The 14,749-nt window shown below is 42.0% G+C and overlaps 1 protein-coding gene across 1 annotated transcript; it reads left to right on the forward strand.

Moving 5' to 3' along the window:
- The first annotated feature begins 12,857 nt into the window (after window positions 1-12,857).
- Window positions 12,858-13,934, forward strand: LOC110303691 (trace amine-associated receptor 7e). Its single transcript, XM_021174874.2, has one exon. It carries the CDS (start codon window positions 12,858-12,860, stop codon window positions 13,932-13,934), a length of 1,077 nt encoding a protein of 358 aa, XP_021030533.1.
- The last annotated feature ends 815 nt before the right edge of the window (window positions 13,935-14,749 follow it).

Here is a 14,749-nt window from a genome sequence, read left to right on the forward strand (position 1 = left end):
ATTGGTTGATTCTTTGAATAGTTTTTCTTGTTTCCACTTGGTTGATTTCACCCCTGAGTTTGATTATTTCCTGCCGTCTACTCCTCTTGGGTGAATTTGCTTCCTTTTGTTCTAGTGCTTTTAGGTGTGTTGTCAAGCTGCTAATGTGTGCTCTCTCTAGTTTCCTTTTGGAGGCACTCAGAGCTATGAGTTTTCCTCTTAAAAATGCTTTCATTGCGTCCCATAAGTTTGGGTATGTTGTGGCTTCATTTTCATTGAACTCTAAAAAGTCCTTAATTTCTTTCTTTATTCCTTCCTTGACCAAGGTATCATTGAGAAGAGTGTTGTTCAGTTTCCACGTGAAGGTTGGCTTTCTATTATTTATTTTGTTATTGAAGATCAGCCTTAGTCCATGGTGATCTGATAGGATGCATGGGACAATTTCAATATTTTTATATCTGTTGAGGCCTGTTTTGTGACCAATTATGTGGTCAATTTTGGAGAAGGTACCATGAGGTGCTGAGAAGAAGGTATATCCTTTTGTTTTAGGATAGAATGTTCTGTAGATATCTGCCAGATCCATTTGATTCATAATTTCTCTTAGTTTCACTGTGTCCCTGTTTAGTTTCTGTTTCCATGATCTGTCCATTGGTGAAAGTGGTGTGTTGAAGTCTCCCACTATTATTGTATGAGGTGCAATGTGTGTTTTGAGATTTACTAAAGTTTCTTTAATGAATGTGGCTGCCTTTGTATTTGGAGCATAGATATTCAGGATTGATAGTTCCTCTTGGAGGATTTTACCTTTGATGAGTATGAAGTGTCCCTCCCTGTCTTTTTTAATGACTTTGGGTTGGAAGTCAATCTTATCAGATATTAGAATGGCTACTCCAGCTTGTTTCTTCATGCCATTTGCTTGGAGAATTGTTTTCCAGCCTTTCATTCTGAGGTAGTGTCTATCCTTTTCTCTGAGATGAGTTTCCTGTAAGCAGCAAAATGTTGGGTCTTGTTTGTGTAGCCAGTTTGTTAGTCTATGTCTTTTTATCGGGGAGTTGAGTCCATTGATATTAAGAGATATTAAGGAAAAGAAATTGGTGTTTCCTGTTATTTTTGATGTTAAAGTTGGCATTTTGTTCTTGTGGCTGTCTTCTTTTAGGTTTGTTGAGGGATTACCTTCTTGTTGTTTCTAGGGCGTGGTTCCTGTCCTTGTATTGGTTTTTTTCTGTTATTATCCTTTGAAGGGCTGGATTCGTGGAGAGATAATGTGTGAATTTGGTTTTGTCATGGAATACTTTGGTTTCTCCATCTATGTTAATTGAGAGTTTGGCTGGGTATAGTAGCCTGGGCTGGAATTTGTGTTCTTTTAGTGTCTGTATAACATCTGTCCAGGATCTTCTGGCTTTCATAGTCTCTGGTGAAAAATCTGGTGTAATTCTGATAGGCTTGCCTTTATATGTTACTTGGCCTTTTTCTCTTGCTGCTTTTAGTATTCTATCTTTATTTAGAGCATTTGTTGCTCTGATTATTATGTGTCGGGAGGTATTTCTTTTCTGATCCAGTCTATTTGGAGTTCTGTAGGCTTCTTGTATGTTCATGGGCATCTCTTTCTTTAGATTTGGGAAGTTTTCTTCAATAATTTTGTTGAAGATGTTTGCTGGTCCTTTGAGTTGAAAATCTTCATTCTCATCCACTCCTATTATCCGTAGGTTTGGTCTTCTCATTATGTCCTGTATTTCTTGGATGTTTTGAGTTAGGATCTTTTTGCATTTTCCATTTTCCTTGATTGTTGTGCCGATGTTCTCTATGGAATCTTCTGCACCTGAGATTCTCTCTTCCATCTCTTGTATTCTGTTGCTGATGCTCGTATCTATGGTTCCAGATTTCTTTCCTAGGGTTTCTATCTCCAGTGTTGCCTCATTTTGGGTTTTCTTTATTGTGTCTACTTCCCTTTTTAGGTCTAGTATGGTTTTGTTCATTTCCATCATCTGTTTGGATGTGTTTTCCTGTTTTTCTGTAAGGACTTCTACCTGTTTGATTATGTTATCATGTTTTTCTTTAAGGATTTGTAACTCTTTAGCAGTGTTCTCCTGCAATTCTTTAAGGGATTTTTGTGCTTCCTCTTTATTGTCTTCTTCCTTTTTAGCAGTGTTCTCCTGCATTTCTTTAAGTGTGTTATTAACGTCCTTCTTGAAGTCCTCTATCATCATCAGGAGATATGCTTTTAAATCCGTGTCTAGCTTTTCCGGTGTGTTGGGGTGCCCTGGACTGGGTGAAGTGGGGGTGCTGGGTTCTGATGATGGTGAGTGGTCTTGGTTTCTGTTAGTAAGATTATTACGTTTACCTTTCGCCATCTGGTAATCTCTGGGGTTAGTTGTTATCGTTGTCACTATTTAAAGATTGGAGCAGAAGCTGTGTTCCACTCACCAGCAGTCTCTAAATCCTGCGGCGGGGGTCGTGGGTAGCTGACGGTACCCCAGTGCTGGTCCAGCCAGAAGAGGCCTGTGGTCCTACTCAGGCCGTTTTTCTGCTTCCCTAACTAATGCAGTCTCAGGTCCCGCGCAATTGGATTGGAGCAGAAGCTGTGCTCCACTCACCGGAAGTCTTAAGATCCTGTGGCGGGTGTTGTGGGCAGTTGGCGAGTGTCAGCAGACCCTGCGCCCCAGCTGCTCAGGTGCTTTTCTGACCGGAAGAGGGTTGTGGCCCTATGTAGGCCGGATTTCTCTCTCCCCAACCAGAGCAGTCTCAGGTCCCGCGTGATTGGACTGGAGCAGAAGCTGTGTTCCACTCACCAGCAGTCCCAAAATCCTGCGGCGGGGGTCGTGGGTAGCTGGCGGGTGTCTGGCAACCCTGCGCTCCCGCTACCCTGGCGCTGATCCGGCCGGGTGAGGCCTGTGGCCCTACTCAGGCCAGTTTCTGCTTCCCTAACTAATGCAGTCTCAGGTCCCGCGCAATTGGACTGGAGCAGAAGCTGTGTTCCACTCACCAGCAGTCCCAAAATCCTGCGGCGGGGGTCGTGGGTAGCTGGCGGGTGTCAGGCAACCCTGCGCTCCCGCTACCCTGGCGCTGATCCAGCCGGATGAGGCCTGTGGTCCTACTCAGGCCGGTTTCTGCTTCCCTAACTAATGCAGTCTCAGGTCCCGCGCAATTGGACTGGAGCAGAAGCTGTGTTCCACTCACCAGCAGTCCCAAAATCCTGCGGCGGGGGTCGTGGGTAGCTGGCGGGTGTCAGGCAACCCTGCGCTCCCGCTACCCCGGCACTGATCCAGCCGGATGAGGCCTGTGGTCCTACTCAGGCCGGTTTCTGCTTCCCTAACTAATGCAGTCTCAGGTCCCGCGCAATTGGATTGGAGCAGAAGCTGTGCTCCACTCACCGGAAGTCTTAAGATCCTGTGGCGGGTGTTGTGGGCAGTTGGCGAGTGTCAGCAGACCCTGCGCCCCAGCTGCTCAGGTGCTTTTCTGACCGGAAGAGGGTTGTCCATAACTTCTGTTAATTTCACAGGTGTTTCTGTTTAGTTTCTGTTTCTATGATCTGTCCATTGCTGAGAGTGGGATGTTGAAGTCTCCCACTATTATTGTGTGGGGTGCGATGTGTGCTTTGAGCTTTAGTTAAGTTTCTTTTATGAATGTGGGTGCCCTTGCATTTGAAGCATAGATGTTCAGAACTGAGAGTTCTTCTTGGTAGATTTTTCCTTTGATGAATATTAAGTATCCTTCCTTATCTTTTTTGATAACTTTTGGTTGAAAATTGATTTTATCCATTATTAGAATGGCTACTCCAGCTTGTTTCTTGGGACCATTTGCTTGGAGAATTGATTTCCAGCGTTTCACTCTGAGGTAGTATTTGTCTTTGTCACTGAGGTGTGCTTCCTGTATGCGGCAAAATGCTGGGTCCTGTTTACATATCCATTCCGTTATTATATGTCTGTTTTGGGGAATTGAGTCCATTGATGTTAAGAGATATTAAGGAAAAGTGATTGTTACTTCCTGTTATTTTTGTTGTTAGAGGTGGAATTATGTTTCTGTGGTTACCTCCTTTTGGGTTTGTTGAAAGAAAATTACTTTGTTGCTTTTTTCTAGGGTGTAGTTTCCCTCCTTGTGTTAGAGTTTTCCATCTATTATCCTTTGTAGGGCTGGACTTGTGGAAAGATATTGAGTAAATTTGGTTTTGTCATGGAATATTGTCTTAGTTAGGGTTTTGCTGCTGTGAATAGACACCATGACCAACGCAAGTCTTATAAAAACAACATTTAATTGGGGCTGGCTTACAGGTTCAGAGGTTCAGTCCATTATCATCAAAGTAGGAGCATGGCAGCATCCAGGCAGGCATGGTACAGGAGGAGCTGAGAGTTCTATGTCTTCATCCAAAGGCTGCTAGTGGAAGACTGACTCCTAGGCAACTAGGGTGAGGATCTTAAGCCCACACCCACAGTGGCACACCTACTCCAACCAGGTCACACCTCCAAATAGTGCCACTCCCTGGCCTAAGAATATACAAACCATCAACAAATATCTTGGTTTCTCCATCTATATTAATTGAGAGTTTTGCTAGGTATAGTAGCCTGGGCTGGCATTTGTGTTCTCTTAGCATCTGTATAAGATCTGTCCAGGATCTTCTAGCTTTCATAGTCTCTGGTGAAAAGTCTGGTGTAATTCTGATAGGTCTGCCTTTATATGGTACTTGACCTTTTTCCCTTACTGCTTTTAATATTCTATCTTTATTTAGTGCATTTGTTGTTCTGATTATTATGTGACAGGAGGAATTTCTTTTCTGGTCCAGTCTATTTGGAGTTCTGTAGGCTTCTTGTATGTTTATAGGCATCTCTTTCTTTAGGTTCGGGAAGTTTTCTTCTATAATTTTGTTGAAGATATTTACTGGCCTTTTAAGTTGAGAATCTTCACGCTCCTCTATACCTATTATCCTTAGGTTTGGTCTTCTCCTTGTATCCTGGATTTCCTGGATGTTTTGGGTTACCAGCTGTCTTAGTCAGGGTTTCTATTCCTGCACAAACATCATGACCAAGAAGCAAGTTGGGGAGGAAAGGGTTTATTCGGCTTACACTTCCATACTGCTGTTCATCACCAAAGGAAGTCAGGACTGGAACTCAAGCAGGTCAGAAAGCAGGAGCTGATGCAGAGGCCATGGAGGGATGTTCTTTACTGGCTTGCCTCCCCTGGCTTGCTCAGCCTACTCTCTTATAGAACCAAGACTACCAGCCCAGGGATGGTCCCACCCACAAGGGGCCTTTCCCCCTTGATCACTAATTGAGGAAATGCCTTACAGTTGGATCTCATGGAGGCATTTCCTCAACTGAAGCTCCTTTCTCTGTGATAACTCCAGCTGTGTCAAGTTGACACAAAAATAGCCAGTACAACTGACCCCTTGTCAACTTGACACACAAACACATCACTAGTAAGCCTCAACCCTTACATTCTTATTCATCCCCAACATCTAAATAACTTTAAAAGTCCCACAGTCTTTACATATTCTTAAAATTTCAATCTCTTTAAAATATCGATCTCTTTTAAAATCCAAAGTCTTTTTACAATTAAAAGTCTCTTAACTGTGGGCTCCACTAAAACAGTTTCTTCCTTCAAGAGGGAAAATATCAGGGCACAGTCACAATCAAAGCAAAAATCATTCTCCAACCGTCCAATGTCTGGGATCCAACTCACGATCTTCTGGGCTCCTCCAAGGGCTTGGGTCACTTCTCCAGCCATGCCCTTTGTAGCACACACGTCGTCCTCTGGGCTCCAGATGCCTGTACTCCACTGCTGCTGCTGCTCTTGGTGGTCATCTCATGGTACTGGCATCTCCAAAACACTGCATGACCCCTTCAGTCCTGGGCCTTCAATTACAACTGAGGCTGCACCTTCACCAATGGCCTTCCATGGCCTCTCACAGTGCCGAGCCTCAGCTCCTCTGCATGACCCCTTCATGCCTTCAAAACCAGTACCACCTAGGTGACCCTTACACATTACCAAGTCCCGCTGCAGAAGGAGTACAACCTTGCCTATCTCTGGAACACAGCCTCTTTGTGCTTTCAGAAAACACTTCCCAGAAGATGTCACCTCAACGATGCTGGTCTCTTCTTAATCACCACTAATTTCTTAGCTCCAGCTAACCAGCATCAATAGTCCCAGTAATGCAAAGTTTTTGCTTTAGTAGTTCTGGTATCTTGTTAATCACAGCTGATTCTTCAGCCCCAGCTAACCAGAACTACAAAATCTTCACAATCAAAACAGCAATGGCCCTGAAAAGAGTCTTTAATTTTCCCTCTGAAATTTCACAAACCAAATCTCCATCTTCTGCACTGTTCTCAACATTATCTTCCAAGCTCCTACACAACATCTGACAGAGCTCTTAACAACGAATGGATCTTCAAGCCCAAAGTTCCAAAGTCCTTCCACAGTCCTCCCCAAAACATGGTCAGGTTGTCACAGGAATACCCCACTCCTGGTACCAATTTGTCTTAGTCAGGGTTTCTATTCCTGCACAAACATCATGACCAAGAAGCAAGTTGGGGAGGAAAGGGTTTATTCGGCTTACACTTCCATACTGCTGTTCATCACCAAAGGAAGTCAGGACTGGAACTCAAGCAGGTCAGAAAGCAGGAGCTGATGCAGAGGCCATGGAGGGATGTTCTTTACTGGCTTGCTTCCCCTGGCTTGCTCAGCCTACTCTCTTATAGAACCAAGACTACCAGCCCAGGGATGGTCCCACCCACAAGGGGCCTTTCCCCCTTGATCACTAATTGAGGAAATGCCTTACAGTTGGATCTCATGGAGGCATTTCCTCAACTGAAGCTCCTTTCTCTGTGATAACTCCAGCTGTGTCAAGTTGACACAAAAATAGCCAGTACACCAGCTTTTTGCATTTTCTTTGACTGTTGTGTCAATGTTTTCTCTGGTATCTTCTGCACCTGAAATTCTCTCTTCTATCTCTTGTATGCTGTTTGTGATGCTTGCATCTGTGACTGCTGATCTCGATCCTAGGTTTTCTATCTCTAGTGTTGTCTCCTGTTGTGATTTCTTTATTGTTTCTATATCCATTTTTAGATCTTGGATGGCTTTGTTCATTTTCTTTGCCTGTTTGATTGTGTTTCCCTATAATTCTTTAAGGGATTTTTGTGTTTCCTCTTTAAGGGCTTTTAGCTGTTTACCTGTCTTCTCCTGTATTTCTTTATGGGAGTTAGTTATGTCCTTCTTAAAGTCTTCTGTCATCATCATTAGAAGTAATTTTTGATATGAATCTTGCTTTTCCAGTGTGATGGTGTCTCTGGGACTTCTTATAGCGGGAGACTTGAGTTCTGATGATGCCAAGTAACCTTGGTTTCTGTTGCTTATGTTTTTATGCTTGCCTCCTGCCATCTGATTATCTCTAGTGCTGCCTGCTGTTGGTATATCTGACTGAAGCCTGTCCTTCCTGTGACCCTAGTTGTGTCAGAACTCCTCAGAATTCAGCTGTCTCTGTGATCCTGTGATTCTGGGATCCTGTAACCCTGAGATCCTGGATGTGTCAGAGCTCCTAAAACTCAGGCTGCCTCTGGGACCCTGAGATCCTGGTGTGACCAAGCTCCCGGGATCCTGGAATCCTGTGATTCTGTGGTCCTGGGCATGTTAGAGTGTCTGGGAGTGGAGCTTGTTCTGGGTGTTGTGGGACTAGCTGCAGAGTTCTCGCCCAAGTTCTGCTCAAGGCATTGGCTTAGACAGGAAGTTGTATGCCATTTTTTAATAGGGTTATATGGTTCTCTGGAACCTAACTTCTTGAGATCTTTGTATATATTGGATATTAGCCCTTTATCAGATGTAGGGGTGGTAAAGATCTTTTCCCAATCTGTTGGTTGCTGTTCTGTCCTATTGACAGTGTCCTTTGCCTTACAGAAGCTTTGCAACTTCATGAGGTCCCATTTGTCAAGTCTTGATCTTAGAATATAAGCTAATGATGTTCTGTCCAGGAAAATTTCCCCTGTGCCATGTACTCTTCCCCAATTTCTTTTTTATTAGTTTCAGTGTAACTGGTTTTATGTGAAGGTCCTTGATCCACTTGGACTTGAGCTTTGTACAAGGAGGTAAGAATGGGTCAATTTGCATTCTTCTATATGCTAACTGCCAGTTGAACCAGCATCATTTGTTGAAAATGCTGTCTTTTTTTTCCACTGGATGGTTTTAGCTTCTATGTCAAATATCAAGTGATCATGGGTGTGTGGGTTCATTTCTGGGTCTTCAGTTCTATTCTATTGATCTAACTTCCTGTCACTGTACCAAAACCATGAAAATTTTATCACAATTGCTCTCTGGTACAGCTTGAGGTCAGGGATGGTGATTCTGCCAGAGGTTCTGAATGAGTTAACCCAATCAGAAAAGAACACACATGGTATGTACTCATTGATCAGTGGATATTAGCCCAGAAGCTCAGAATATCTAAGGTACAATTCACAGACCACATAAGCGCAAGAAGAAGGAAGACCAAAGTGTGGATATTTTGGTCCTTTTTAGAAGGGGGAACAAAATACCCATGGAAGGAGTTACAGAGACAAAGTGTGAAACAGAGACTAAAGGAAAGGCCATCCAGAGACTGCCCCATCTGGGGATCCATCCCATATACAGTCACCAAACCCAGACACTATTGTAGATGCCAACAAGTGCTTGCTGATAGGAGCCTAATATAGCTGTCTCCTGAGAGGCTCTACCAGTATCTGACAAATACAGAGGTAGATGCTCTCAGCCAACCATTGGACTGAGCACAGGATCCCCAACTAAGGAGCTAGAGAAAGGACCCAAAGGAGCTGAAGAGGTTTGCAGCCCCATAGGAGGAACAACAATATGAACCAATCAATACCCCCAGAGCTCCCAGGGACTAAACCACCAACCAGAGTACACATGGAGGGACCCATGGATCTAGCTGCATATGTAGCAGAGGATGGCCTTGTCAGTCATCAATGGGAGGAGAGTCCCTTGGTCATGTGAAGGCTCAATGGCCCAGTGTGGGGGAATGCCTGGACCAGGAAGAGGGAGTGAGTTTGTTGGTAAGCAGGGGGAGGGGTTAGGAGATAGGTGTGTTTTGGAGGGGAAACCAGGAAAGGGGATAATATTGCCCGCGCTTTTGTGTCCCCCTGGTAAGAACACGCTCAGGGCAACCGGAATCTTCTGCAGCACAAGCTTTATTGCTTACCCCATCAGGAGCCAGTGGAGAAGAGAGCCAGAGAGAGAGAGAGATGGCGGAGTCCCCTCCCTTTTATGGAGGACTGTCCTCCGCCTCGGACGTGTCACTCCCTGATTGGCTGCAGCCCATCAGCCAGAGTTGTCGTCATGGGAAAGGCAGAGCACATGGCGTGGAAAGCTACCCCGGCACATGCGCAGCTTGCTTGTTTACTACTTAGAACACGGGTGTCAGTGCCATCAGCGCCATCTTGTAATGGCGAATGTGAAGGCGGCTCCTTACAGGATAACATTTGAAATGTAAATTAAGAAAATATCTAATAAAATGTTTAAGAGAGAGAGAAAAAAGAACATTATGAGGGAATTATGGTGTGGGAATTATGGGATTATTTGCTGTCTACTGATAGCAAAATGTCACCAGGACATTAATAACATCCACTCTCAGTTCTCTGAGTGCAATTCCATATTTTGTTTGGTCTCCTGCACAGAGGAGGTGCTCCTATGTGTTCAACCTTTCTGTTTCTCCTATTGCTTATCTGTGAACACATAGCAATAGCAATCCTGACTAAGACACATTGAACATCTATCAAGTAATTTTACCATGTTCCTCCTTTGATCAATATACTTTTCTGAATATTTTCTATGCACTGGAAAGTTGAGTATAAATCTGAATATGCAATAGCAATACCTCTAGCAATACCTCTGCTTGTGCTGGTTTCTTACTTGAGCCCTGTATCAGTGTCTGTTAATAGAGCTACACACAGGGACTCTGGAAAGGGAAGCCCATGAAGAAGGGAACTTTAAGCCTTCAGAAAATCACATGTAATCCTGTAGAGTGTTTGCTCTGTGTTGTGGACTGCTTTAGTTAGAAGAGCTCATTGACTCTTCGCCACACCCTGGTAAATCAGGTAGGATTGTTCCTATGTTAGAGTGTGGTTAGATCAGAAGAGGCCAAGGCTCATGCCTAATATCATCATAGTCAGATGTGAAACTTTACCACCTTGATTTCAGGGACTACAGGAGAAGGGCTGCTCCTAGATATTCCTACCATCACAAACAGCGAGGCCCCATCACTGATAACAAGTTGTTTAGTAAAAATTTTGTAGCACATACATTTTACAAGATTATTGTAAAGGAAAATGATTTTCATTAATAAAATTAGACTTAAAATCTATCTATATCTGGGTATGTATGAATATACGGGTATGTGCATATTTATGTATATATATTCTTGGTGTATGTGGGTAGGTATATGTATATATGCGTATATTTGTATATGCATATATATATATTTGTATGTACACATATGTATATATATGTGTGTGATTATGTGTGTATGTATCTGTATGTGAATACACATATGTATATACATGTATAATTATGTGTGTATGTATCTGTATGTGAATATGCATGCATATATTTATGCATATATGTGTATACATATGTATGTATGTGTATTTATACATGTGTGTGCATTTGTAAGTGCTCATAAATGTATATATTTTTGTATGTATATATGTGTGTGTATATATGTGTGTGTGTGTGTTTGTGTATGTGGGTATATGTGTATGGGCTTTTCTGTTTTGTTTTGTTTTGCTTTGCTTTGTTTTTTTTTTTCATTTTGATGACTTCTGTTAGTTTTCTTTCAGGGCTATGTCTTAAGGAATTTCAGTGAGAATTTAGGAATAATACAAGCAAAATGTTATATTCAGTTATGTGATGTTAGGTAGTGGACACTGATTCAGTAATTTGATTATTAAAATGTGGAGTTGCTCCATCCGTTATTTGAAAAATATCTAGGACTTCTACTCTGTGATCTGACTCCTTCCTTCATACTTGACAGGGGCCATGTGTCCAGAGCTTATGTGATGAGCCTATGGCCATGCTCCACCACCAGAATATCATAGATTCTGGGGGGTTACTGCCCATATCTCAGGGTCTATGGTCAATTTCTGCATGGCACCATATAGAAATTCTACATGTCATCATATATAGTGGGTTGCTCTTCTTGTTTTACAATATGGTGTTGTAATATGAACTCAAGGAACTAGTTATGACAGCTTGTTGAACATTTTCACTACAAAAAATAAAGCTTTTGATAATGCATGCCAAAATATAAAATTTTAAGATGTAGTCAAAAGTATCAAAGCCTCAATTACTATATATGTCCAACAAGCCAATGAGGTAGCTCAAAACCTGTGTTAGTGTGCTGTGGAGAATTTAAATTATTCAGAAAAGGGATAAGGAAGAGATTTTTCCATCCAATTCTTCCATGTGTCTAATTCTACGATGAATCCTGAGCAGTGGTGTGTGTCTCTAGTTTCATTTTAAACTACATTGGGCCTATTGCAAACACAAAATGGCTTTATCATTTTATCTCTGAAATTTTATGTATTCTATGTCATAATACACAGCAATGTTGTCTTTATGTTCTACAAACATTAATATTTCAACAATGTTGTAATTAAAAAAAACACAATGTAGAAAAAGACCTGAAAAAGCTTATTTAAAAATAATATTGGAGAATATGGCTATTTAAAAACTACTAAATAAGTTACTGATATCCTTCACAAAAATATAATTAATTAATTTAGATATGAAATATTAGAAGAAAACATTGGTTTTACTTCTTGGACAAAATAGCAGTACTATAAATTATATCCTTAGGTTTTAGGATAAATGTCACAGAAATGGAAACTAAGAAGTTGAATAAATGTTTGTTTTGGTTTTTTTTGTTTTTTGTTTTTTGTTTTTTCGAGACAGTGTTTCTCTGTGTAGCCTTGGCTGTCCTGGACCTCACTTTGTAGACCAGGCTGGCCTCAAACTCAGAATTCTGGCAGCCTCTGCCTCCAAAGTGCTGGGATCGAAGGCGTGGCTGAATAAATGTTTGAAATGGTGATGTATAGAAATTGCACATCACCCATGAGATTCCCTTAAATCAAACAAAGCTGATGAAGAAGAAACACCAATTTGTCTTAATGTACCCTTGCTTCATTCTATGAACAAATTCTGGATGTCCATGCCCTCAGTTTTGCAAAGCAAAAATATTAAAGCTTACATTGGAGAAAGGAGGGTGTTTTCATGATGCCAGATCTTGTTTCTTTAACACAGATCAGTGTTGCTGACAAGAAAACTTTTATGTGGGAATCTTTATCCCTTTGAATAGGAATGTCATAGATAACATTTCTCACAAAGGGTAAGGGCCATTTCTAAGAAATGAAAAAATTTCAGATTCTAGGTAAAGTTCCAGTAGGGCAGGTAATACATGCAATTACATTATACCAAAAGGTCAACGGCACTAGCAAATTGGCAGGGGACAATTTTGCTGTGGTGTAAACAACATGCTTACTGACAAGCTCTAACCTAACCTGATACCATGGGGATTAAGAGCTAGGGATATATTGTATTTGGCTTCATTAAGGGGCTTTCCTCAGGCTTAAGAGTGCTTATGGCATTAAGGTAGGTTAGTTAAATACGACTGAGTATGATAATGACCGGTGAGATTTAAATGTACATCGCAGAAAACACCGTTGCTTTTGAAGAGTGAAAACATAGATGAAGCAGAGAAAAAAATTAAAACAGACTTAAAGAGCCTTCATGGAATTAGGAAGGTTTACTGTGGAATAGGGAAAAACTCTTTCAGGAAATCAAAATTTCAAAATTTCAAATCAAAATAGGAATTACATCCTGTATTTTTTCTGAGGATCTTTGGAGTAGCATACATGGCTACAGGTGATGACAGTTTTCCCTGGGACCAAGACAGCATCTTGAGCAGAGATCTGTTCTCTGCCACATCTGCAGAGCTGTGCTATGAGAACCTGAACAGATCCTGTGTCAGGAGTCCATACTCTCCAGGCCCTCGCCTCATCCTCTATTCAGTCTTTGGCTTTGGGGCTGCACTGGCTGTGTGTGGAAACCTCCTGGTGATGACATCAATTCTTCATTTCAGGCAGCTGCACTCTCCTGCCAACTTCCTGGTGGCATCCCTGGCCTGTGCTGACTTCTTGGTGGGTCTGACTGTGATGCCCTTCAGCACCGTGAGATCTGTGGAGGGCTGCTGGTACTTTGGGGAGAGTTACTGTAAATTACACACTTGTTTTGATGTATCTTTCTGTAGTTCTTCTATTTTCCACTTGTGCTTCATCTCTGTTGATAGATATATTGCAGTCAGTGACCCCCTGATCTACCCCACCAGGTTCACTGCATCTGTTTCTCACAAGTGCATCACCTTATCCTGGCTCCTCTCCATCAGCTATGGGTTTTCCCTCATTTACACAGGAGCAAGTGAAGCTGGGCTGGAGGATCTAGTGAGTTCCCTCACCTGTGTGGGTGGCTGTCAACTTGCAGTGAATCAAAGCTGGGTCTTCATCAACTTCCTATTATTTCTTATCCCCACCCTTGTGATGATAACTGTCTATTCTAAGATTTTCCTCATTGCTAAACAGCAGGCTCAGAACATTGAGAAGATGAACAAGCAGACTGCCAGGGCATCAGACAGCTACAAGGACAGGGTGGCCAAGAGGGAGAGGAAAGCAGCCAAAACCCTGGGCATCGCAGTGGCTGCCTTCCTCCTTTCATGGCTGCCATATTTCATTGACTCCTTCATTGATGCCTTCCTAGGGTTCATCACGCCCACGTATGTGTATGAAATCCTAGTTTGGATCGCTTACTATAACTCAGCCATGAACCCTTTGATTTATGCTTTCTTTTATCCTTGGTTTCGAAAAGCCATCAAACTCATTGTCACTGGCAAAGTCTTGAAAGAGAATTCCTCAACCACCAACTTGTTTCCTGAGTAGATTCTTGGTTTAGTTGGGGATTGAAGAGATTCACAGCAGAAAAATCGCCGGGGAGATTGAATGCCCAGATCTGCTACTGATAAGTGATGAATTATGCTTCTGCAGTGACCCAAACACATAAATCTAATGTCTTTTTAAAATGTACAATTAATTTTTCATTTTGGTGAAATCTGAGGATTTGGATCTAATTCATTCTTCTGATTTTTGTGCTGGTTTGTGTCCATTACTTTCCCTATATCCCTGGCTAGTAGCCCCCTTTCCTGCCCTTCTGAAATTCTAATGGTCATATTTGTTAAACTTTTTCCTTCAAGTTTTAATATATAACATTTAAAGCTCTTAGTAGTATTTTTCTTTTTCTTCCCCCATAATATTTTTATTGATTTTTTGGGACACAATGCTGCACAATGTACCTTGACTACCCTTGCTTTCTCTCGCTCCCAGGTCCTCCCTCCTGTTCTTTGCCTTTCCCCAGCCAAAAATAAATGAATATTTTAAAAAAAATTCACCAAGTACAATTTGTGCTGGCAATATACTCATTGGTACATGGTCTAACTTCCAGTGGCCAGCACTTAAACCTGAGTCCATTTCATTCCTCCCATCATTAGCTATCAACTGTGAAGAGCTACAGACCAGCAACATTATCCCAACTCTTAAGGACTCTCTTTGATGTCTTTCCATCTGTGCCTTTTCTTTCTCTGTGTGTGTATGTGTGTATGTGTTGGGGGGTAGGGTGTTGCAGAAGTGTTTGGTGCACAGGAGACATCTCTTACTCAGAAAGGGGCAAGGATATAGTAACTGAGACCCAGCTTTGCTCA

This window comes from Mus caroli, unplaced genomic scaffold (assembly GCF_978045245.1).
Source record: "Mus caroli unplaced genomic scaffold, Mus_caroli_1 scaffold_9, whole genome shotgun sequence".
Classification (NCBI taxonomy): domain Eukaryota; kingdom Metazoa; phylum Chordata; class Mammalia; order Rodentia; family Muridae; genus Mus; species Mus caroli.

Excerpts from the sequence above, each read along its gene's own strand:
- LOC110303691 (XM_021174874.2), top strand. The coding sequence starts at position 12,858 with ATGGCTACAGGTGATGACAGTTTTCCCTGGGACCAAGACAGCATCTTG.